The sequence below is a fragment of the Rattus norvegicus genome, chromosome 5 (genome assembly GCF_036323735.1).
Source record: "Rattus norvegicus strain BN/NHsdMcwi chromosome 5, GRCr8, whole genome shotgun sequence".
Taxonomy (NCBI): domain Eukaryota; kingdom Metazoa; phylum Chordata; class Mammalia; order Rodentia; family Muridae; genus Rattus; species Rattus norvegicus.
The window spans coordinates 26,470,291-26,496,819 of record NC_086023.1 but is presented as its reverse complement, the minus strand read 5'-3'; the positions used below and the strand labels follow the sequence as shown (position 1 = coordinate 26,496,819).

Here is a 26,529-nt window from a genome sequence, read left to right as displayed (position 1 = left end):
CTACTCCCTTCTCCAGACCCCCTTTCCAGGTCCCAAATAAACTTCCTTTTACACTAGTCCTGTCATATGGCTGATACCTCAGGGAGAGGCCTCAGCCAGGGCCTGCTAAGGCACCCTCTCCCGGGGTCTCATATCATGTTTTATAAAACACAACATAAACAATGTATCTTGATCATATACACCTCCAATTCTGTTCCCACTGCCAAACGCATCCCCATTTCAGACGCATGTCCTCTTTATTCTTTAATCTCTAGTCCTAGTTTTAGTGCTGCCTACTGGAATGCTGACATCTTGTTTCTTGCTCTTGTGTAAGTCACCATAGCTGCAGTGAGTTCATGAGTGAATTGGTCATATGGTATCCAGAAGATACCGCTTCCTAGCAATCTTCTCCATCTTCCAATTTTTACCTTCTTTGTACTACCTCTTTTATCGGAGCTTGGGGGTGGATGCCTGATATAGATGTCCTACTAAGGACTGGAAGCTGATAGTCACTTACTTATTCTCAGCACTTGGACCAGTCGTGAAGCTCTGCATTAACTGTTAAGGACAATACTATCTGTACAACTATTTGGAAGGCAGCTTAACATTATGTTCATCTAATAAGACAACAGTAATATATCCAAGGCCTAAGGCGCCTAGGGCCTATGACCTCCCTAGCCATGGGCTTTTGATCAAATTTACAGTTTCAGATATGTGGAGCAGGCCTCACATCTAATCAAAAGGCATTTAGTTGCTGACATAACATTTGTGCCACCGTTGCACAAGTGGGCACACATTGCCTGAAAGGATATTGTAACATGCAGGGTTTGATGCCCAGTAAGAGCCTTGATAGCTTGTCTCCCCCACACAAGCTGCAGCATCTTCCCGCATTACAAACATTAGCCAACACATAAGAAATTTCCAGATCAGTTCTATTTGATTTCTTTGTGTCCTGTAATAATACTGGGTTGTATTTTTAGCATCAGGGTTGGTCTTGTTATTAAGTTCTTGTGGGTAACCAAGAGCAATGGTAACAACCTGAGTTATTGTAGGTACTTCTGGAACTTCCTTGACGAATAAAGACACACAGTGAGAAATCCTATGCCTAGTACTAAGATTTACATTTAATCGCCATGTTGTCTGGGGAAAGCACTATCCATGTAGAACAACTCCAAAAACAAAACCAACCAAACAACAACAACAAAAAAAAAACCCCACAACCACTAAAACAAACAAAAACCAAACCCACACACAAACAAAAGACTTTACAAAGTAGAAGGTTTTAAGAGGTTTTCACACATCCTTATTTTTTTGTTAACCCTCCTCTCACCAGTCCTTTGGTTTTGGTTTTTTGAGATAGGGTTTCATGCTGTCTAGACTAGACTTAAACTCACTACATAGCTGAGGTTGGTTAGCCTTGAACGCCTAGATCCTCCTGTATTCACTGTTAGTAAAGTGTGATGAGTAAATAAAATAATAAAATGAAGAGACTGAGTGTGGTAGGACACAACTGTGACCCAGAATTCAGGAGGTGAAAGCAGAGGACTGCAAAGGACTGTCTGTTTATAATACCTGGAGATCTGTCTTAAACACAACTCACCAGCAGGACCAGGCATCCAGTGAGAGAATGTCACTAAACAAAAGAACTACAACTGCCAAGTACTCCCCCTTTCTCTATTTAATTCAATTCCAGTTGTTAGCAGGTTGCAGAAGAATCATCCAGCTAGATTACTTACCTGTCAGATCCCCCACATCTCCCATGGGTCTCAACCTTCCTAATGCAATGACTCTTAAACCAGTTCCTCAAGTTGTGGGCTGGTAACCTCCAACCATAAAATCATTTTATTCTATTTCATAATTGTATTTTTGTGTGAGAATCCTAATGTAAATGTCTGATATGCAGGATGTCTAATGTTTGAATCCTGTGAAAGGATAGTTCAATCCCCAAAGGGGATTCAAACCACAGGGTGAGAACCACTGCTCTAGATTATCCATCCATCCATCCAACACCCACTCACCCACCCATCCATCTAGTGATAGATAAATTTAATTAATTTTTTAAAGAGACATTTTGCTACATAGCTCTGAACTTGTGGTGAAGCTCCTGTCTCTGTTTCCCAAGTACTGGGTTTGCAAGATCATGCCACCATGCCTGACCAACAATAGAATTTTCAAACAAACTGTGTCTATCTAAAACGTTTAGTTTTTCACTCATTTTAACTTCGAAGCTTTGTGTATTGATAAAAAGTAGTATTTTACACTATGTAAAGTAGTAACTAACACCGATTGACTATTTGTTATTAGTACCTGTCTCATTTACACTTCATAGTGGGCAGTGACTACAGGCCACATGCAGTATGGCCACACTGAGGGCACTGCTCTAGTGCCTTCCATTACAGCTCATTTACTGCTATGGTAACGTGGAGAGGTACTGTTGTTTTCACTGTAGACAAAGAAAAGGTGAAATGGGAAGTGGAGAAATAATTTGACTTGTTTCAGTTTCCAGTAAGCATCCATTGTGGTGCAATTTTGTCTCTTAAAAATATAATTCATAATTAAATAGAACTGAAATTTTAATATTAATGTCCCTCATACTCTAATCCTGTATGAAAAGTTAGTTAATATTTATTTTTATTATGTATTTATTTGTAAAAGGAATAGAGACTACATTTTGCACAACAACAAATCTAGTTTCACTGCTTGTTCAATGGACCCCTAGTATATTATACATAAGTTATTCAAAACATTTAATGTGTTTTCTTTCAGAAAACTTACCAATTGTGAGGTCATGCACCGGCTGAAACCTCTTGTCTGTAAACTGTAGCAATAAGCACGATTTACCAACACCTGGAAATTAAAACATGAATAAACAATCAGAAAAAATATCTCACAGAAATTAAGACTGACTTTAGAAAAGTGGCAGCAAGGGCTTTTGCTGCTGTGAACAGCCAGTCATAATTTGCAGTTCTCAATTTCTTAAAATAACCCTTTGCTCTTACTCACTAGCTTTCTATGCAAAGGAGGCATGGCGGCTGAAGTTCTAGAACAGCAACTAGGTCTTAGCAATCCTTCCACAGCACCCCCCCCCCCCCTGGGAAGATGGATAAGACGTGTGTTGTCCTCTGTGTCATTTATAAAATGGGGATAAGAATGCATGTTTATCACAGAGTTGGGCAAATTAAATCAGTTAACACATAACACACTTAGAACACAGAGTGACTCTAGAACTCATTATCTAATTTAATTAAAAAGTCTAAATCTAAGAGTTTTTTTTACCAAATGTTTCACTTCTTTATGCCAAGCTTCCTTCATGCATCTGCGCTGTCCGAGTCCCTTCAGTCCTAGAGCACCCAGCATCCCTTTTCTTCACAGGTAGGCCCAGGCTTTTCTGTAGGTTCTGAGCAGTAGCCAACCCCGATTACCCCCACGGTTACGCTTCTCTCTGTACTGAATCCTTTCTTCGGTGCACAACCGTCAAGAACCTCACATCTTTCAAGGAGGGTGACTTAGTTTTGTTCAGCAACCTCGCAGTTATCACACAGCAGTTAGTAAGCCAGACTTCCACACTGCCTTTGCTTGAAATGGCTTCAGAAAAAGGAGAAGACCAAGGCAGCGGTATTTTGAGAATGTGGAAACGACAGATGTGTTTAGAAGGCAAAGACTCCTTTCCTCAGCAAACAATTAACGACCATCGTCTCCTACCTCTCCCTGAGCTTGGTGAGGCTGATCACCTCCATTTGTGAAGGCCTTTTTTCCATTAGCTAGATGTGATCTTTAATGGACTTCTATTTCTGAAAAGGCATTTATTACTAATTTTAATTTATACTATCAGTTATTTAAATGGCTATTTCATCTCTTTTATAAACAAAGTTCCTTGGGGAAAGATCTAAAATTTAGTCATCATTTCTTCTTCCAAAACATCTGATGTGGAAAATACTCTTCGTGGTGTGTATGTGTATGTATGTAAAAGTGTGTGCTATGATGCATGGGTGGTGGTCAAAGGACAACTGCAGCAATTAACCAATTCCACCAGAGGGGCTCAGGGCTCAGGGCTCAGAGTCAGGCTAGCAGGCTTCCTGGCAGGGATTCCCACTGCTCCAACTTGACAAGCTGATAAGAAATACTACACTTTAAGGCCTTCATTAGGCTTATGACTTCTCTGTGAACACACATGATGCATGTAATAGTGCTGCGGCCATCTCGTCTGCTTCTCTTCTTTTTTTCCTGTCCTGGTTTATGTAGCAGAGGCTGTCCTTGAACTCAAAACAAAGCAATCCTTCTACCTCAGCCTTTTATTTTAATTTATTTTTTATTTAACTTAGGGTCCAAGTCACTGATTGTTCCCTTTGTAGGACAAAGCACTGTGAGAATCAAGTCCCTAAAGACCGTGTCTGTGGCAAACAATTAACATCAAGGTACATTAAAATTCAAATTCCTGAAGCTCCATCCCAGAGAATCTATAAGGTCGGTCTTAAAGCTTGACGTTTCATCTACTTAGTCCTCAAGAGATTTGGGGCAAGAAACACTTTGCAAGAAACTCGGATTCCTAAGAAATCAATGGGTCGTTTTAGAATTTCTGGTAATTTCAAGAGTCTTAAAAATTGGTGATGATCCTATTTTTCCCAAGCCAAACAATTTACATTCAAAACATGACAGGGGGAAAAGTCACCGGTCTGGAAAGCGCCAGGGCTACTGCTAACTAGTACAGAACAGCATGGAATACTGCTAACTAGTACAAAACAGCATGGAATACTGCTAACTAGTACAAAACAGCATGATATACTGCTAACTAGTTCAGAACAGCGTGGTATACTGCTAACTAGTACAGAACAGTGTTGTACAATGGTCCTACAGGGGAAGAGGAAGAGGGGGAAGGGGTAGGGGTGGGAAACAAAACTCCAGTAAATGAACAGTCTAGGTTTAAGTTTGCTTAATTTTGGTTTTCTAAGACAGTGTCTTGCTATGTCCTTGAACTTACACCAATCTTCCAGTCTCAGTCTTCTGAGAATCTGTGATTAGAACTCTAAATGCTGATACAATTCAAATACAGATCCTATAGTAGAAATTCAAGTATAACTTAAATATTAAAAGTTTATTTTGCAACCAGACAAAAGCTTTTTAGAAACCATTTTGCTATAAACAACTTCATTATAATATTCACTAGTCTTTCCTTTTAACTTTAATTAAAATCTCTTTTAGCTTTTAACTCATAAATCTTGAACAAAAAAGTTATAAAAATTCAGCTCAATTTTTCTGTTTGTAAAATGAGAAAAAGAAAATCCTACAGGACTGTGACTTGAGTGGCTCAGTGGTAGAGCGTTGCCTAACATGCACAAAGCCCTGGTCTGGTACTCCATAATACTAACATACACATACACGGACACACACATGCACAGATTATGCAAAAGAAAAAACGAAAACTAAACAGATAAAGAGAGAACACTATTCCTCCCTCAAAGGAATATCACAGGTTCAAATAACAAAATTTAAAAGTATTCTGAAAATTCAAAACCTTAATACAAGCATTAATAATTCTTCAAGATGAATACAGAAATATAGAAAATAGAAAATGTCTATCAAAATTTATCTGGCCTAGTCAAAAGTTTTAAAGGTATATTTTAAGAATATCTTTAAGCATATCAGCTTCTGGCTAAGGAAAGTGACTTCAGAACTGTTTGCATGCTGTTGGCAGGCCAATATTGTCCAGAAAAGCAATCTTCATTTTTTAAATTAATCTTTTTATTTATTTACTTTACACCCCATTCACTGTCCCCTTCCTGGTCATCCTCTCCCACAATCTTTCCCCCATTCCTCCTTCCCTGGCACTTCAAGTCTCTGTGAGGCTAGGCGCTTCTTCTCCCAGTGGGGCTAGACAAAGCAGCCCAGCTAGAAGAACATGTCCCACATATCAGCAACAGCTTTGGGACAGCCCCCATTCCAGTTGGTCAGAACCCACACGAAGACCAAGCTGCACATCAGCTACATATGTGTGGGAGGCCTAGGTCCAGCCTGTGCATGTTCTTTGATTGGTGGTTCATACTGAGAGCCCCAGCTGTTTTTAAAATTTAACATTATTATTGATTTTGTGTGTCTTTCCATTGTCCCACTGCACACTTCTCTGGTCGCTGATGACAGCAAGCTGAGCAGACAGGGACCCTAAAGACATATGACAGTTTCAATCCACAATCTCATTTGGAAAGAAGGCACTGCAGATGTGTCTTAAGAATTTCAAGATAAACTAATCGGGAACTGAGATGTGGACTAAATCTAAGGGCAGGTGGCCTCATAAAGAACTAAGGCAAATGCAGGATGTATATACATAATGGAGTATTAGTAAAGATTAAGAGGATGACATAACTGGAAAGGACCGTGTTAGACAGAATAAAGCAGACTTAGAAAGAAAAGCTTCACTTCTTTTCTGGAATGCCCTATCTATGGAAAAGAGGGGTGGGGAAGAGGAGGGGGAGGGAGGAGGGAAGGATTATTAGAGAAGAGGAAGAGGGGAACAAGGTAATAGAGGGTGAATATAATCAATGTGTGTTCTATACATATGTGAAAATGCAACAAAATCTGATATTTTATACATTTCTCTGTGTTAATAAAAAGGACAAGGCATGGTGACATACATCAGAAATATCAGCACTAGAGGCAGAAGCAAAAGGATCATGAGTTTAGTTCACTCTTGGTTACAGAGTTTGAGGCCAGCTTGGGTTATAAGAGGCTTTGTCTTAAGGTTAAAGAAACAAAGACATAGGGAAGAAAGTCAGGAAGACAGCCATGCTGCTATAAACAAAACAAAAAACCAACCAGCAACCTAACACCCTGAAAAGGCAATAACCCCACAAAAGGAAGATGGCAGCTGTTTATTGAATGTTCACCTGCTTATGTTCTGAATACTACTACTTGGGCACAGAAATAAAGAAATTAATGCCACATTACCAAAAAACCATAGTTTGAACAATGCAAGACACTCCCCTGAAAAACGGAAAGCAGTAAAAACAAGCACTTTGACAAAGCTGAAAGACTGCTACACAATCAATAAAAAACTGTGCTGGTGATGCCTGTAATTTCATTTTTGTCATGACTAGGTTCAGGTCATGAGTGCTTGAGAGGAAGGCCACAGAGAAGATTTCTATTTTCTAGAAGTAACTTCTATTTCTATGAAGTAACTGTTCATCTTGGTTGAAGCAATTTGTCAGGTTTGTCCACTGCAGAGAAAGTCCCCCACCTACTCCATGCTGTACTCAGTAAAGACTACCATGTGGGCACATGCACTTCGGGAGCTCTATACCTCTCCTGTACAGCGCCATTTTTCATCTCCACAGACAGTTTTCAGACCTTTAATATTTTTGTACTAGTATACACATAACTTTTATTTAAAAATAAAGAGCATACATTTGAAGTGTCCATTCTTTAGAAATTTATTAGCTTACGCAAACAAGGTATTTTCTAACTTTTATCAGTAGTATCCATTTTTTTTATCCAATCTCTACTAGATACAACTGTGCCAGAAATATGGGAGTAAAGAAGTAGAAGGGGAAGGTTATTTTAACATCTGATACTCCTGCTATGCCATTACAAGTATATATTCACTCATAAGCTGGTGTTTCAGAAGATAGTCTATATCCAGTTCCTTGACCAGAGACCTTATCATGGCTCTGTTGACTCTCCTCCACCCCCATCCCCATGTTAAGTACTAAATCCAGAGCCTAATGCTTGCTAGAAAGGCGTATCCTCCACTAAGGTAACTCCCAGTTTCCAGCTCTGTGGATGTTAACTCTGTAGAGCAGGGGGCGTATCTAATTCTTCAAAGTAGTGTCTCTTGTTACTTTTTAAGCATTTGGTGAACCTTCTGTATTTCAGTGATTACTACCATCCAACAAATGTGAGAGGTGCCTACTATTTACTGGACTAGACTTGAATCCTGTACAGCACTGACAAGAAAGACTGCTTTAGGTTTTCAAGCCTTGTTTGCTCATATTACAGTGACCACACTACTGACCTAATGACATCTACTGAGACACATGAAGAAGACACAAAGTGGCAGCAAGCTGGTACTTTTCCTAGAACCTAAAGACAAGCCTGACATTTTGCCCATTCAGGCCTACTTTATCAACCTTTAGCAAACTGTACCTTTACTGTCTGAGTGCAATCGTGCTTCCTTCTTCAGGTGCAGTTAAGATGTACTCTTTGGTCATTTGAAAATTATTCTAATAGTCAACAGCCTCAGAAAGCAGATGCTCAGGGAACGCTGAGTTAATGTTGTGTTTGCATAAAGAGAACAGAGACTACTCATTCCTCTATGATAAATCTAGTCTACACTTCAAGAAAAATGACTACTTTTTCAACTTTTTTCTATGTATATGAGTACACTGTAGCTGTCTTCAGACACACTAGAAGAGGGCATCAGATCTCCTTACAAATGGTTGTGAGCCACTGTGTGGTTGCTGGGAACTGACCTTAGGACCTCTAGAAGAACAGTCAGTGCTCTTAACCACTGAGCCATCTCTCCAGCCTCCCAACATTATTATTATTATTATTATTATTATTTTTTTTTTGGTTCTTTTTTTTCGGAGCTGGGGACCGAACCCAGGGCCTTGCGCTTCCTAGGTAAGCGCTCTACCACTGAGCTAAATCCCCAGCCCCTAACATTATTTTTTAAATGGGACGTTTTCAGACAGGATAGTATTCTAGGGAATAAAGTGTGACTGTGCTACATTAGAATCTCATGTCTGCCATGATCTATCCTGAATTTACATGTGATTTTCCTTTGAAAAGGTAAACTCACAGGAGTATACTAGGATGATAGTCAACTGATAATTGTCTGCTAGTGAGATCAGAGGATCTGCAGCAGGGCACAGCCTAGCTTCCGGACAGCAACAGCATTTGTGCCTCTCTATGGCCAACTCCCCCATTATTGCTTCAGCTGCCTCTGGAGTTCCAGCAGGATCCTACCTATCTAAGCTCCTCAGTAAACTGCTATGGGCTGACCTGAGCCGCAATCCCTCCAAAGACACCTAGGTGCCAGATCTGTTCCATTATGCCCTGCCTCACTACAATGGCAGAGGGAGGGCCTTCTCTCAGTTTTCCCCCACCAGTGTTCTTTCTTTCTGTATTTTTATTGAGGCTGAGTCCAATGTAGTCCAGGCTGGTCTCAAATTTGGTATGTAGATGGGAATGACTTTAAACATTTGGTTTCCTGCTTCTATCTCCTACATGCTGAGATTACAGGTGTGCTGAGATTACACCATGCCTAGCCAGCTTTTATGTGGTGCTGGGGAGTAAACCCAAGGCTTTGTGCATACTAGGCAGCTTTAGTCACCCTCAGTCCTTTCATTGTGTTCCTTAATTTTTTTTCTCTATCCCTTAGCCAGTCTTCTCCCCATCTTGACTCTAATTTCATTACAGTTTAGGATTGCTGATTTTGTTTCTGCTTTGTTCAAATTTTGGGTGATTTCCTGTCAGCCAGGTAAACTCTGGCTAATATACTTGGCATAATTAACAACATCCTCCAGTAAGATAAGCCAAATTCAATTGCTGAAATAGGAAGATCTAGAATATAGGTTAAGTGTAGAAAAGCTTAGCTTAAGTGTAATGTATTCACAAATACAAAGCTAGATATGTTAATTCAAAATCAGAAAATAGGACTAAGAAGGATGGCTCAGTGGTCAGGAGCACTTGTTGCTCTTGTAGAGGACCCAGGCTTAGTTCCCAGCACCCACACAGCAGCTCAGAGCTGTAACTCTGATTCCAGAGGCTCCAATACCTCTTCTGACCATCACAGCCCCTTAGCACGAATGTGATGCAGACAATATACTCAGGCACACACATACACATCTATATGAAATAAAAACAAATGAATAAAAAATGGAAAACAAAAGAAAACATTTAGTACTTTTCTTAGGGAGTAACTTATGTGTTAATCTAATAGCAAGTAGGGCAAATAAGTATTTTCAAAATAATACTATGCCTGTTCCTTTCTTCCTCGCAGCTCATTCTGCTTTCCCCTCTGGTTTGCTTCAATCATAGAAAGTGACCAGTGCTGGGGTAAAATCCGGACAAAGCACACCCTACTTCTCAACACATATGTCTGTCGCTGGAACCAGAGAGTCACTCAGGATAACTGTGGTGGTTTGAATAGGAATGATCCCCCAGAAACTCATGTGTTTGAATATGCTTGGCCTATAGGGAATAGCATTATTAGGAAGAAAGTGTGGTCTTGTTGGAGGAAGTAGTAGGAACAAGGAGACTTTGAAGTCTCCTATGTTCAAGCTACACTGTGTGGCACACAGTCTCTTTCTGGTGAATGCAGATCAAGATATAGAGCTCTCAGCTCCATTTTCTGCACCACAACTGCCTGTACACTGCCATGCTTCTTGACATGATGATAATGGACTAAATCTTTGAAACTATAAGCAAGCTCCAATTAAATTTTAATTAAGCCTCAATTAAATTTCTTTATAAGAGTTACTGTGGTCATAGTATCTCTTCACAGCAATAAAACCCCAAGATAATAACTTTTAAAAATATTTTTTATTATTTTAAATTGTGTTTGCTGTGTATCTGTGTGCAGGTGCTTGAAGATGCCAGAGTTATGAGCTAACTCCTGGAGCTGGAGTTACAGGGAGTTGCAAGCGACCTGATGTGAGCACTGGGAATTACACTTGGGTCCTCTGGAAGAGCAGTATGTGCGCTAACTACTGAACCATCTCTCCAGCCCCAGGATAATGGTCTTAAATTCTGAGTATAGCTAGCTAGGTCATGGGCTCAACTCAGTGAGTCATAGCTAACACAAAATGAACTAGACCAAAACACAGAATGTTAAACCTGACTGCACAAGGTTAGAATATGCTTGCACATACTTCTGAGCCTGAGGCTACTATGTAAAATGTAGCACACCCTGTGCCTTGTCTAAAAGAAACCTTGGAGGGGCTGGGGAGATGGTTCAGTAGGCAAAGTACTTGCAATGGAAACAGGAGAATCTGAGTTCAATCCCAAGCACATACGTAAAAAGTCCAAGTATAGTGGCCTGTGCTTGTAAACCCAGCACTGGAGAGCTAAGGCCAGGAAGCGCTCTGGAGCTGGCTCACTGGATCACTCGCCTAATCAACAAGTTCCAGGTTAGTGAGATCCTTTTTCAAAGGATTCAAAACAAGGGAAGCTCCTGGGGAAGAACACCCAACATTATCCTGACCTTAAACACACACACCATCACAAAGCACAATGGAAATACTTGGATCTAACCCAACTCAGGTACTGGAAGATCTCAGCTACACTACTTTTGCTATGGTTCATGATAAAATGAATCCATCATGAGAAATTCAAACACTTTTCTCTTGCTTATCTGAAACATAGCTGGAGGGCAAAGTACCTGTGAGTCCAGTACCTGGGAGGCAAGGTGGCAAAATTGCAAGTTTGAAGTCTGCCAGGTTACACAGAAAAACCCCATCTCAAAAATAATATGGGGCCAATTAGACAAGATGGATGAAGCAAAGAAAAAAATAATAATATGGGGGCTGGAGAGATGGCTCAGTGGTTAAGAGCACTGACTGCTCTTCCAGAGGTCCTGAGTTCAATTCCCAGCAACCACATGGTGGCTCACAACCATCTGTAAAGAGATCCGATGTCCTCTTCTGCTGTGTGTGAAGACAGCTACAGTGTACTTATATATAATAAATGAATAAATCTTTAAAAAAAATAAAATGGAAAAAAGTGAGGCCAACTGCACTCTACTATAAACCTATTAAATAAAGGCTTCCAGAGTTGGGAAATAAAGCAAAAGTAGACATGGTGCTGCGTTCCTGTAACTTTAGACTACAAGGGACTGGGGTTGAAGGGCCACTGAGGACTTATGGTCAGCCTGGACTAAAGTAAAACACTGTCTCAAAATCAAGTAGTTTAAAAAGAAAACATCCTTTCACAATGCTATGGAAAGAAGGTAGATCATATATTATAACTATGGAATAAAATCTATTATACATAACCTATAAGAAGTATGTTAGGACATAAATGCTTTATTGTAAAGTTTAAAAGCTGTAAGCAAAATAAACTATTTTATGTAACTTACAGATTAAGCTAAGAACCAAAGAAGTAACATTAACAAAAACAAACTGCTAAATTAGGAAAATATAGAGTAGTTAATTAATCCACAGAATTAATGTTAAAATTAGCTTGTTAAATTTAAGACCATAAAATATACAGGGAGTTTAGATTAAACACCCTCAGACTTATGCAGGTCTTCTGGCAACATCTATAAAACTTCAAGTACAAATAGCAGCTGATCCAGAAATGACTTTTGACACAAATGTACAAATTACCATAACAACATTGAAGACAAAAGGTAAAGTGGCTGTGTGTGCTGGCACAGACCTTTGATCCCAGTGCTCTGGAGGCTGAGCATCACTGAGCGCCTTGGAAGCTAAGGTAGAAAACTGACAGAGACCGGGCCAATCAGATACTGCTGCTCAGAACTTGGAATCTTGAGAGGGTGCTACAACCCCAAGGGTCACCGGGAGAACCATCCACAGTTGCCACAGCACAGATGGAAGAGCCGGACAGAGTCGCTGGCACGAGCCCACCATCTTCTTAAGCAGGCTGTATGACAGACCCCACTGTGTCCTACTGTCCTCCATCATGTCCATTTTGAACCTTGGTTCTACTACCTTCCTCCAAATTCTGTGAACTAGCCAAGGTTTTTGCTAAAATCTTGTTTAAGGGGTTGGGGATTTAGCTCAGTGGTAGAGCGCTTGCCTAGCAAGCACAGGGCCCTGGGTTCGGTCCCCAGCTCCGAAAAAAGAAAAAAGAAAAAAGAAAAAGGAAAAAGAAAAAAAAATCTTGTTTAAGTAGAGCTGGTTTCTAATAGAACAGCACAGGGGTAGACTAAGAGCATCAGAAACAGATTTAATTATGATTTAACTATGCAGAGATTTTAAAAACTAAGACTTATACATGGTGTTACAAAGGATTCTGAAAAAAGTATAATAGTAATTACTGTACAATTCCATTGATGAAATTAGGATACAAGGATCAGACATAAAATTATTTGTTCTAATGTCTAACTGGTGGTGAGTCATTCTGTTATTTTAATCTACCGACTGAGGTAAAGTTTTAAGTAGCAGTGATTAGGGCCATGCACACTTTTACTTCCCCCTTTGAAACTGAGGGAATATTACTTTATCTAAACAGATGTGATAGCTCTACCAACAGATTCATTTTTACAAAACAGGTCTGTAAAATTAGCTACAAACCTCCTTCTTTAAAAAAAGGGGTTTAAAAAAAGGGAGAAATCCCTCATGTGATGTCTCATGGTTTCTATTGCTTTAATAAAACCACAAGCAAAAGCAACTAGAGGAGGAAAAGGGATTACTTCATGTTCTAGATTGTTGACACCCAATCTTACTTAAGGTGTTGTCACGTAATCCAGGGAAGGAAGGGCATGAACACAGGTAGGAACCTGGAGACAGGAAGTCATGCAGAGGCCATGGGGGAGCGCTGCCTATTAAAAGGCTTTGCTCCCTCATGGCTTGCTCTGTCTGCTTTCTTACAGTACCCAGTACCACCAGCCTAGAAGTGGCACCATGTAAAATGGGCTGGGCTTGCCCACATCAATTGCTAAGAAAATGCACTATAAACTTCCCTATAAACCAACTGTGTAGAGACCTTTTTCTCAATTGAAAGTTCTGCTTCCTGAGTGATTTTAGCTTGTGCTAAATTGATACAAAAGTAGCCAGCACATCATTAAAATAAGTACAGAAGTCCAGGGAGAAAGTTACTACTGCCCTACCACTGGTTTCCAAAGACTGGTAAAAACTGGGATATCTTCCTCTGATACTCTTTCCAGTCTTGGTAGTTCAGGGAGACACTTGAGACAGAAAAGAACCTTTTCAAGTTTATTAAATACAAAGGACATCAAGATCAAAATAATTTGTGATCATCTTGTTTTCAACTCAAGGAGTTAGACTGCAATCAGTAAACTAGTCTTTTTAAATAGGCAAGGCCTATCCCACTAATTTAATTTTAGGAAGTTCAATGAAGGGAACAATTAACTTTAAGTACTATTATTAGTAAGCCACTTTGTGGTTTATAAAGTACATGTATAGTTTTATATCAAGCTCAAAAGACAAAAAAACCCAGAGACGTATGTAAGTTTGGCATTACATAAGATGCAGAGATCTGAGCTTAAACAAGATCATACAGTGAAGATACCACACCAATCAAAATCTTCTAATTATAAATACTAACTCTTGAAAAGTGTCCAAGAGTGTGGTGTAGGCCAAAATAACCAGAGGGGCTTGTGATACCATTTGACTTCTAGATGCATAGCAGTTAATGCTAAAAATGGACAAATGCCTGTCTTCAACAAAGTTTATTTAATTAACAGTAGCTAATTAATTTTGAGTAAGACCTTGATATAGTCAGGCTTGCCTGACTTTTACTATACACCCTAAACTGGCTTCTAACTCAGAATGTTCCTGTATCAGCTTCTTAGATGTTGGAATTACAGGCATCTGTCAGCATACCAAGCATGAACACACTACTTAGAACAGCATACCAGCAGTATATAAATAAGAGACACATAATTGACACTTGAATTTCAAATACCGCTATGAAGTTAGAGGAAAAAAATGGGACTTATATCAGTTTTACAAACAGAAAATTCAGAAATTTATATTTTAGTCCCACAGAACAATAGCCTTTATAATGTTCTATAATATACAGGTGAAATATCTTGGCAAATGTGATATTCCTATTATTGCTTCCTGTGTGAGATATGTGAAAAAAGCCATATGCTTGTCATCTATGTCTTAATCCCTGTCTATCTAACAGTGTCACCTAGCAGCAGAAATAAATTTAAAATCTTCATTGATTACTATGTATACAAAACATTTCATTTTTCAAATTATAGGCTCAAAATACATTTTAAAATATTGTAATGGGTTATATAAATTACAGGAATCCTTGCAACTTGTCAAAATGAAGACAGCAACTGACCATGAAGTACTCAGTCCCAGCTGATAATATCCACAACATAATCCCTATACCTGAGGCTCAGGGAACATCAAGGAAGAAGGGAGTAGAAAGACTGGCAAGAGCTAGAGGACCAAGAACTAAACCTCCTGGTATGGTGAGAATATATGCAAGGCTGGGGTTGGGGAGAGAGAGACAGCAGAGACGGAGGATTCCTGGAACTTTCTGGCTAACCAGTCTAGCCAATCTGGTGAGCTCCAGCTTCATCAAGAGATCCTGTGTCCAAAAAGACAAACCTAGAAAAACCTAGGTGGACAGAAATGAAGACATCCAATGTTAACCTCTGAATTCCATGTGCATGCGTGCATGAATCTACACATATGTACCCACAGGAATAAATGCACACATACATTGAAAAAAATCACCAGTGGAGTTGTAGATGGATGGATGGACAAAAAGACTATTAACCATCTTAATATAAGGAGATTTATTAAACCATGTAGATACAAAAAAGGAAAAATGCCAAGTACAAGAAAATACACCAGAGGCTGGGAACACTAAAGACGAGCCGCAGCAAACCACTTAAAAAGTGGTCACAAAGAAGGTAAGCAGCAATGTCCTGGGGGCTGGAAAAGGAAATCAATATATCAGGACACACAGAGAGTAAACAATGAACTTGTTTGGTTTTTTAATCTGTATTACTTGGACACTAGGCAGCATGGTCAAATCTGGGTTGGTTTTAAAAACAAATGTAAGATAATTACGGAAATCATTCAAGGAAACAAGACAGAATCATAGTCACACACTGTGGTGGTCTGAATGAGAATGGCACCCATAAGCTTGTATGTTTGAACACTTGGCACCCAGTTGGTGGAACTGTCTGGAAAGGTTTAGGAGGTCTGGCCTTGTTCTTGTTGGAAGGTGGTGGGTGGGGGTGGGGTGGGGGTAGGAGCTGGGGGTGTGTAGGCTCTGAGGTCACAAAAGAAAGACATTCTCAGTGTTCTCTCAGTCTTTGTCTCATAGTTGTGGATCAAAATGTAACTTCCCGGCTGCTCCTGTGGCGATGCCTTTGCTCTGTCATCATGAACTCTAACACTAACTCTCTTAGACAGTAAGCCCAATTAAACGTATTTTTTTCTTCTTTTTTTAAAATTGGTTTTTCAAGACAAGATTTCTCTGTGTAGTCCTGGCCGTCCTGGAAGTCTGTAGACCAGGCCGGCCTTGGCCTCACAGAGATCTGCCTGCCTTGGCCTCCTGAGTGCTTGGATTAGAGGTCACTCCTGGTTTGTATGAGTGCAGATACTGTTTCTTTAAATAAAGGAACTAAAGGACTATGCTGCACCAAACAGCAACTCAACAAACCAAGAGATCAGCAAACTCACGAAAGACTTTGATAAGGAGCTTGGGAGACGCAAAGGAATCTTCACAATACAGGGGAAATGAGAGATTCTGGAGTCAGAAGGCCGGAGTCTAAAATCCAACTTAGTTCTGGGCAGTGTTGTACTATGACACTTCCTAACCCTCAACTAATGAAAACAGAGTGTCTCCATGGACACTTATGTTCAGATACCGTGAGTTACAAAAGCAGAGACACTGCCCTATACAACAGCACAGCAGCTAGATCTGGTGATGAGTGTTAAGGTCAGCACTTGAGCAGCTGAGAAGGCTGAACTGCTACAAGCTCCAGACCAGCATTGACTACATAATGAGACCTAGAAAGTAACATCCAACGACCAAAAGCAAAAACAAAACTCAAGACTGGGAGAAGGAAAGGTTATTTTGGTTATCCAGGTGGACTCATGTAATTATATGCATCTTTAAAAGTCTAGATTAATCAGACATGGAAGACAGAAGAAGATTTAGAAAGGCAGTGCATGGCCTGGCAATGGTGGTGCATAGCTTTAATCCCAGCCATCAGGAGTTAGAGGCAGGTGGATCTCTGTGAGTTTGGGGCCAAGTTCCAGGACAGCCAGAGCTGTTACATAGAGAAACTCTGTCTCAAAACAAAACAAAACAACACCAAAAAAAAAAAAGACCAAAACAAAACCAACCAACCAAAACAACAACAAAACCAAACCAAACAAAAAACCGACCTTCCCCAAACCAAACCAACACACAAAAAAGAAAGACAGGACAGAAGAAAAATGTGGACAACTGTCTGTTACTGCCTTTGAAGATAAGAGAAAAAAACAGTGCATGTACTCTCTCTATCCTATGAATATAGGTATGGTATATCCTATGAATATATGCTTATGGTTATGGATATGAAAAGTTGGGGAAAGCCCTCAAATGACAGCCATCAAAGAGCCCTCCAGCTACCGCTATTGGAACTAAGTTCTGCTGACAACCTATATGAGAAAGGACTTTCCAGAACAAAACCCAGCTTTGCCAAAGGCTTGACTTTTGCCAAGACTTTTGCCATACACCTGAACTGTTGAATGCTAAGATAAATTTATTTTATTTGAGCTGCTAATTTTCTGGTAGCATGTTATAGTAACAACAGGAAATTAATATATCCTATATTCCCCATTTACACAAAACTCACCAGTCTCTGTACCCTTTACAATTTCTAGAAATGAAGAATGGTGAATGCCATGCTGCGTGCCCAGCAAAACCTACATATCACACATTTACCATTCCTGGAAGCTCTGCCCTTGTCAGGCACATCCTGCCTTCAAGGAGTTGGCTGCAACAGCACAGCTATCAATGTTCATCTTCGCTTCCTCTCCCAATTTGCTCACAGACAAAGTCACTAATCAGCTGTCCCCCTGAAGATGAGAGTATTTAAGATAATTGGGAGAATCCTAACTTTATCACAGCTATAAAAAGCAAAATTGAGGGGGCCTAGCATGGTGGTGCACCCCTTTAATTCCAATACTCGGGAAGCAGAGGCAGGCAATCTCTATGAGTTTGAGGTTAGCCTGATCTGTACATCAAGTCCCAGATTATCCAAGATGTATAGTGAGGTAAAGGTAAAACTGAGGTAGGTGGGGATAGATGCCAAATGGGAAGGAAGCAGGCCACCAGTATTGAACAGCCCAAGGTCTTTGTACCACGATTACTAAAAATAAGTCTTTCTAAACATAGCTTACCTTTTTTCATCTGTAAAATGAAACCAAATGAATGTGTTGAAATATTCAAAGCTAACAGACCCAGTGGTACAAGCCAGTAAACCCAGCATTGAGGAAACAGAGACAGGAGAATCTTATGTTACAAAAGGGAGACCTTAACTAAAGATAAATAAATAAATAAATAAATAAATAAATAAATAAGATAAAAAATTGGGCTGTGCAAACTGGTACATGCCTGCTTTGTAATCCCAGCACTTGAGAAGACTAAGCAAGAAGATCATTTCAACATCATCCTTCCCCGTACCAAGAAACTGAGGCCTGCCCGGACTATATAAAATCTGTCTATAAAAACAAATGGCAAAAACAAAATTAACACAGGACACCCTCCCAAAAAAACAGACAGACAAACAAAAAAATAAGGACTAGATAAGTCTGTAATCCCAGCACTGAAGAACCAGGAGCAGAAGAATCATTTCAGAAATGAGAATCTATCTATCTATCTATCTATCTATCTATCTATCTATCTATCTATCTATCTATCTATCTATCTATCTATGCAAGCGAGCAGGCAAGCAAGCAAAAGTGAATAGCCCTGGGGCAGACAACGGGGCACTGATTATACAGAAACCACAAAAAGCCTTAAGAATTCTTTATGGCAATCTACCACCCAGACAGTGCTAAGGTTGATGTGATAGAAAAGTCCATACAAACCAAGTCTTAGTATTCCTCAGGGATTACTTAAACAAAGAAAATAGTAAGAAAAGTGTCAATTTAGAAAAACTAGCATGGGGAGATGGCTCAGCAGTTAAGAGCACTGACTGCTCTTCCAGAGGTCCTGAGTTCAATTCCCAGCACCACATGGTGGCTCACAACCATCTGTAATGGGATCCGATGCCCTCTTCCGGTGTGTCTGAAGACAACGACAGTGTACTCACACACATGAAATAAATAAATCTTTAGAAAAATTAGCATTAAGGACCACCACTGAGCAAGTGAAAGAATAAAAAGTCACCATGGAACTAATAAAATACCATCTCAAGAGATGAAAGGACTCAAGTGCTCTGAATTAAAAAACAAGAAGTAAAAGAAGGTGACCTCCTGGAGTGGCAGCCCAGGGAAACCAGCATCTTTTACTAAGCAAAGAACAGCAGCTAAAATGTAGAGTATTTTAAAGCTTGGAAATAAGCAAAGTGAATGAAATCAAGTAGGTATGTTTAACAGAAAACTGGTAGTTAGAGGTGAGATGAAGAGGCTCTATGTGGCTCTGTCTTCTGCAGTACAGGACACAGCCTCCAAGCCTGAGGAGGAGCAGCCAAATGAAATTGCAGGAACTTTCCTGTGGTAGTAGGTCGTAGCCCATGAGATTTACACAAGGAGTCATTATTGCTAATTGAAAACTTCCCCAAACACTCCAAAACATGAAATACAGTTGACAGCCACTATGGAAACCTGGCTGGGCCATGCACACAGGAAGTAACATGAAGACCAATATTACCGTATTAAAACTTAAGAAAGAAAAGGGGATGCAGGTATAGATTACACTTGTATAACTTGCTTTTTGCATCCATTCATCTCCTAATCCAGCACTCAAACCATTCCACTCCACCAACAGTCCAATTTCTACTGAGTTTAACAGTGGAGACACCTCTGTGGAATCAAGACACCTTACTGCTAGGTGGCTCTTCCTCTCTGCAGGAAGAAGACCTCAGTGTGCTTTCCTCTTGGCTAAAGAAAGAAAGGTCACCACCCACTTCATTCCAGAAGGGCAACTGTCAGATCCCCAGGTGTCAATAGTTTTACATGTGAACCAGTGCACCAGAATAATTTTCACCAAATAAATAAGACCTTGCATTTTGGGGTGCATGATCTGTAATTCTGCACTGCAACTGTCTGACCCATGGTACAGCCATCAAACCTTGATATCAAAGCAGGAGTGTGGAGACAAATGAGAAACTCTGAGGAGTTTCTCACACTAGGAGCTTATTTATAAATGTATTAAGATTTAAATGTATTTGAGACTTTTTTTTTTCTTCCCTACGAGATTTCTTAATTTGGGGACTTAAGAGAGGGCCCAATTGTTGAGGGCACTTGCTGCCCTTTCAGAGATCATGGATTAGCTCCCAAAAACCATATATGGTAGCTCAACTCCAGTTCCAGGTGATTTGATATGACACCTTCTTCTGGCCTCTACAGACATCAGGCAAGTACATGGTATAAACACACACACACACACCCATACACACCCCCAACACACATGCATATACAGTATATGCAGTTACTCATGCACATACATAAAATTTCAAAAAATTAAGACTTCACAATTTTAACAGTTCAAATAATAAAATCTTGGACAAAGAGGACTGCATTCGTGATTAGTTCTCAAATCTCTAACCTAGGTCACCTAACCTGTGCTCATTATTTAACTTCAGCTCAAATGTTACCTCTGCAGTAAGAAGTTCCTCACAAGGTACACAAACTTTTTCACACAATAGTGAGAAGAAAAGCCTTCTAATAAAAAGGATCATTTAAAATCTAGTAGAGTGGGGAAGAAGGGTGGAGGACCAGAGAACGGGGCAGGCGAGGACAAGACCACTGTAATCCAACAGGGAAGGAAGAGAGTTGGTCAGGAAAGGCAGTTTTACCACAATCTAGGCAAAAGAAAAGGGGGCATTTTTAGCTGTGAGTAAACACAAGTGGCTTGTGGACTTTTGTATCTGGATGAGGGACAGAAGGATTGATGATGAGGTTAAAAACTCACAGATGTGTTCGGTTCCTGAAATTGGCTTTTTCTGATAATTATTATGTACTTACATTACTCAGCTAGGCTTGCTCAAAGCAAAAACACTTTACACTTTATAAATCGCATTATACTTGTTAGTACACTCTATGAAATAAAATGGTAGAAATTTTCAAGCAAAAGCACTAAGCAAAAAGGTAGCAGAATTGGAGTTAAAAATTGAAATTATTAATGTATAGTAGTCGAAGTATAGTCCATTTGGCTCCTGATTAACGTAGTTAACTATATAAGGTCTACCTTTGACTAGGTTCATCCTAACGCACAGAACCATACAGCAAACCTTTTCTACCCTCAAGAAGTACATAAGCAAATGCAGATGCCCACACAAACACCTATAAAATAAGTCTGGAATAAACATCAGGAAAATGATATAAATTGAGAACTATAATCCAGAAAATAAGCACTCACTTCTAACCAAGGTACCAGGAGAATACTGGTGTATATAAGAGGTCAAGAGATGTTGATTCTGCAGGCATTATGGAAGGCCTGGGCAAGGCTTTAATTAAAAGACTAACAAAATTTCATAGGGAAAGATAATGGCAGAAGGCAGGCCAACAGAGGGAGAAGGACCGACAAGACAAGCCTCAGAAGGCAACAGCAAGGTGATGCGGTAGGAAAGAATGCTAGAGAAGCAGGAGGTACTTCAGTTCACTGAGGATCAAACTAAAAAGGCAAAGGCATATGAAAGCAAGAGCTTGCCTCTTGACAAGGTAGTTCAGGGTAAACTGATGTTAAACTACACTAGATAAACTGGAGTGTGGACGAAGTGTTACCCTACAGCCCAGTGTCAAGCAGTCAAATGCCAGAACTAGGTCAGACCAGAATGCCAAGAAAGTGTCTTCCCTTCTAAGGCACGCACAGGGACTGTATTTGGATGGGGACGCATTTCCTGAGAACACAGCACCAGCTTGGTAGTATCTGTCCTCCCATTACTCCCTGCACATTACTTTGTCAATCCACAATAGATCCCTCATCAAAACAGGATACCTTGCAAATTCTCAATCTAAATTGTGCTGCTGCTCAGACAACCAAGTGCTTAGTTACTCCCGTTTCACAAACCCAGGCATATTGCAGTTAATCTGACATCTCCAATTTTGCTTTTTTATAACTCAGTGCTTTTATTTTAGATACCACTTTCCCAGTTTACAAAATATGGCTTTACCCAGTACCTTGCATAGAAAACTATCCAGTTTCCTTACACACACACACACACACTCACATCCCTTGCTGAAAAACTGTATTTACAGCAGGAAGTTTTTATTGGGCAGCAATCAACATACTTCCAGAGTTACTTATAGAACCTGCTACATCATAGGGCAACCTCAAACCTGCTTCTACATTTACAAAGTTGTGTAAGGGGTCTAGGTTGTGCAACAGTCAGCACTGAAATCAGACTCTGATGTATTAATAGTTTTAACACCTAAACAAGCTTTACGTTTATTATTAGATTCGAAATGAGGCCCAAATCGCAGGTATTCAAAGTATTTCATGAACAGCTTGCTTATTTGCTTGAGAAACTTATTAGGATGCTATTTTTAAGTGGGGACTGATTTTTTTTTCTTTTTGCTACAAATGTACACGAGGTCACTTGAAAATTAGCAGTTGTGATCTTGGACTTGACACAACTGAAAAAAAGAAAAAAATCAGTAGTCAGTCAGCATACCCACTGTATGCTCACACCCAGAGCACTGACCTGCCTTGCATTACTATCCAATCAAATAATCCCAGCATACACGTGGCAAAAGTCGCCGGAGTCTACAGTGCTTTAATGACCCCGAGAAGAATTGCCCTGCCACTGAATCATGTGACCTGACTTATTAGGACTTGGAGGTTGAGGATGTTTCAAAAAAAAAAAGATTTTTTTTTTCCTTTTTCAATTTTTTTTTCTCCTCAACAGGCTGTCCCACTTCAGGGTGCGCCTTGCCAGGGCCTAGACGGAAGCGTGCAGGTCGGGGAGGTGGGACCAGGGAGAAAAATCCGGACTGGGGCCTGTCACGCTCTAATTCGCTCGGCTTTTCTCTCACTCCCCGGGCCGCAAAGACAGTCGAGGCGGGGCCCCGGGGACAGCCATCCTGCTGTCACACTCTCCGGGAGTGGCAAACGGCTGCCGCTGGCTGGGCTGCAGCGGGCCCGGGCGAAGCGGGGAAGGCCCAGCCAGGCCGCGGCCGCTCGCAGCGCCCACGTCACCAGCGCCAGCACTGCGGAAATGGAGCGGCGGCCAGGGGACCGAGGGAGGAAGGGAGGCGCCGCGCCGCCCGACCCGTGCCTACCGGCGCCACCGCCGTTTGCCCCTCCTGCCCGCTCTGGGTCTCCCAAGCCCGCCGCCGGCCTCACCTGTGTCGCCGATGATGATGTACTTGAAGAGATAGGCGTACGCCATGGCCGCGGCCGCTCCGTGCCAGGCTCACGGCTCCTCCTCCCGCTGTGCGCCTCCTCCGCGCCCTCACCGGCGCCGCTCGGCCGCGAACCCGGGCCCCGCCCGCCGTCGGTCGCCGTCAGAGCCAGCAGCAAGGGCCGAGGGGCAGCGGGACGAACTGACAGCGCCGAGCGCGGATCGCAGCGGCCCAGCCCTTCGGAACAATAACAGCCGCGGCGCCTCCGCCCCGCCTCCGCGCCGACCCGGAAGTGCTGCCGCCGCCGGCGCCGCCGGAGGAGAGGGGAGGAGCCGCGGCCGCGCCCTCCGGTCGGAGTCCCGCCTACCCCGGAGCCCCGCCCACCAGGCTGGGTGTCCGGGAGTCGCGAGGAGCCCAAGCAGGCTAGGTTCAGCTCCGCTCTTTGTGTGTGTGTGTGTGTGTGTGTGTGTGTGTGCGCGTGTGCGTGTGTGTGTGTGTGTGTGTGTGTGTGTGTCTGTCTGTCTGTCTGTCTGTCTGTCTGTCTGTCTGTGTGTCTGTCTGTGTGTCTGTCTGTGTGCGTGCGTGCGTGCGTGCGTGTGTGTGTGTGTGTGTGTGTGTAGTGTTTGGGGAAACTAAATCGGGAGCTAGTAATTGTGGTATGCCCCTATAATGGAATACTATGCTGTTATGCTGTTCCTTAAAATATGTAAAACAAAAAAATCTGTATAAATATTGAAGTAGATATACCTTTGCATGCCATTTATCAGACCATAATTCTAAGTGCCGTGTTGTATATTCATGTAATGTATACGATATGTAGCTTAATCGTGTTCTGTATATGTATTGTATGAAACACTGAAATAAATACCTGATATTAAGTTACACGATGGAATTGATAAGAAGTGTATGTGTGTGTGCAGTTCAAAGTTTTTGCCTTTGACTCTATCCTGTATATATTGTTAGTGGTACCAGCAAGAAGCAGACTTAGTTCTTTAAAAGCCCAGGTTTTGAAGAAGGTGGAGGACAGAGTTTAACTATCTAAACAGTTTTCTGGAGAGATTGCATCTGAACCAGTTACCGGAAAGCCTGTATCAAAAGGACAAAGGTTATTACAAGCCTGCCATGCATTTATAATCTCAGCCCTCGGGAGATAGATAGAGGAAGGAGGGTCAGGAGTTCTAGATCATTCTTTACAACACTGAGGGGTCAAACAAGGGACCCTGTCTCAAAAAAATGTGTCCTGAAAATGAACAGATAAAGCACCTGCCAGGCAAGCCTGTCTTGAGTTCATTCTCTAGAAACCACAATGGAAGGACACACACACACACACACACACACACACACACCACACATCACACCACACACACCACACACACACACACCACACACATACCACACACACAAAACACACACACTACACACCACACACACACCACACACCACACACACAAAACACACACCACACACCACACACATACCACACACCACACACACACATCACACACCACACACACAAAACACACACACTACACACCACACACACAGACACACACACACACAACACATACACACATACACACCACACACCACACACACACCACACACACACACCACACACACACACACACACAAAACACACACACCACACACCGCACACACACACACACCACACACACACACACACACAAAACACACACACCACACACCGCACACACACACACACACACACCACACACACACACACCGCACACACACCACACACCACACACATACCACACACCACACACACACATCACACACCACACACACAAAACACACACACAAAACACACACACCACACACCGCACACACACACACACACACACCACACACACACACACCGCACACACACCACACACCACACACATACCACACACCACACACACACATCACACACCACACACACACTACACACCACACACACAGACACACACAACACATACACACATACACACCACATACCACACACACACCACACACCATACACCACACACACACACAAAACACACACACCACACACACACACACCACAACACACACACACAGCACACGTGTGCTCGGAATAAAGCGGAATGGTGCTCATGGATCTGTTCAGGGAATTTAAGAGTTGTGTAAGGAAGCTAATTTAGTGCTTCAAACCCTCTTCTGTTGGCAACAGAAAGAAACACTGCTGGAGGAGGAATGAGTGGGCTTTGCGGCCAGCCTCCTGCTGACTGTCATTGCTTTCCTTTAGGAATCTGCCATTCTGTGATTATAGATCATGGCATCATGCTAGGACGAGTGAAGTTGGTTGCTACTTCATTTGCATCACTGACAAGCAGAAACCCACTAGGCTTTTCTTCATTACGTGGGACGTGGTTTGCTAAAGGTTCAGGAATTTGATGTGAAAATCTGAAAATCTGGTCCACTGGTCTTTAGGGCCTTCCCCGGGTCCTTCAGGTTTCAGGCTGTTTTGCCCTTCCTATCTAATTGACTTCACCCAAGTCATCTTTTCTGAGACTGTTCAGAAACTCAGGTCCTTACTCTTAGAGTGTGGTCTTGACTATCTCAGTCCCTGAATGACAGTTCTCTAGAATGTCTGTAAGAGTGTATCCTCCTTTGGAATCAAGAACATTCCCTAGAGCAGACAGCTAAGGGAAGACAAGTTGCCTGAGTCAGGCCATGTAAAGCTATACACATATGAAGTTTATATAGGAGTCCCAAGGGAAATTATGAAGGGAAAGAATTAGGTATGCAGGAAAAAAAACCCAGAAATATATACACAGTGCTAGAGGCAATGTGGTATAAAGAGCTTAGATTCACTTTTTCTTTTTTTTTCTTTTTTTCCCGGAGCTGAGGACCGAACCCAGGGTCTTGAACTTGCTAGGCAAGCGCTCTACCACTGAGCTAAATCCCCAACCCCATAAAGAGCTTAGAAAACCTGGCTTCTGGTCTTGGCTCTCTCCTGATTGGATGACTGTGACAAATTGTTTTTGCCTCTCAGTGTATGGATCTGTACAAGGCTGAAGTTGGTCATTTAGGAGGCCTACTTTACCTTGGAATTTGCTCGGCTGGGTGTCTGTCCATTCTCCAGATGTAAACGTACCAGTTAAGGCATAACCCTCCCCCTCCCCGCGAGGATACCAGGGCCACAGGCGTCCCCGGTATAGTGTTCATGTACAGGGCCGTTGTTTTTTTTATGCACAGAGATCGCAGTGGCCAGCTTCAGCACAGGAGTATGATCAAATCAGAGTGGGGACACGGTTTTCTTTGTTTTTGAGTGTTTTGCTAGATTATTGTGGACCTCTTCTGGTGTGTCTAAGACAGCTACAGTCTACTCATATACATTAAATAGATAAATAAA

The 26,529-nt window shown here is 41.5% G+C and overlaps 1 protein-coding gene across 1 annotated transcript in view; it reads right to left on the bottom strand.

The window, feature by feature from the left end:
• The window catches only part of Rab2a (RAB2A, member RAS oncogene family), a 64,018-nt gene extending 40,622 nt beyond the window's left edge, over nt 1-23,396 (bottom strand). The window contains exons 1-2 of the mRNA NM_031718.2: nt 23,149-23,396; nt 2,755-2,826 (exon numbers count right to left, since the gene is read on the bottom strand). Coding sequence (NP_113906.2) covers nt 2,755-2,826; nt 23,149-23,194 — 118 coding nt within the window. The 5' untranslated portion in view covers nt 23,195-23,396. The remainder of the gene's footprint in view (nt 1-2,754; nt 2,827-23,148) is intronic.
• Between the last annotated feature and the right edge of the window lie 3,133 nt (nt 23,397-26,529).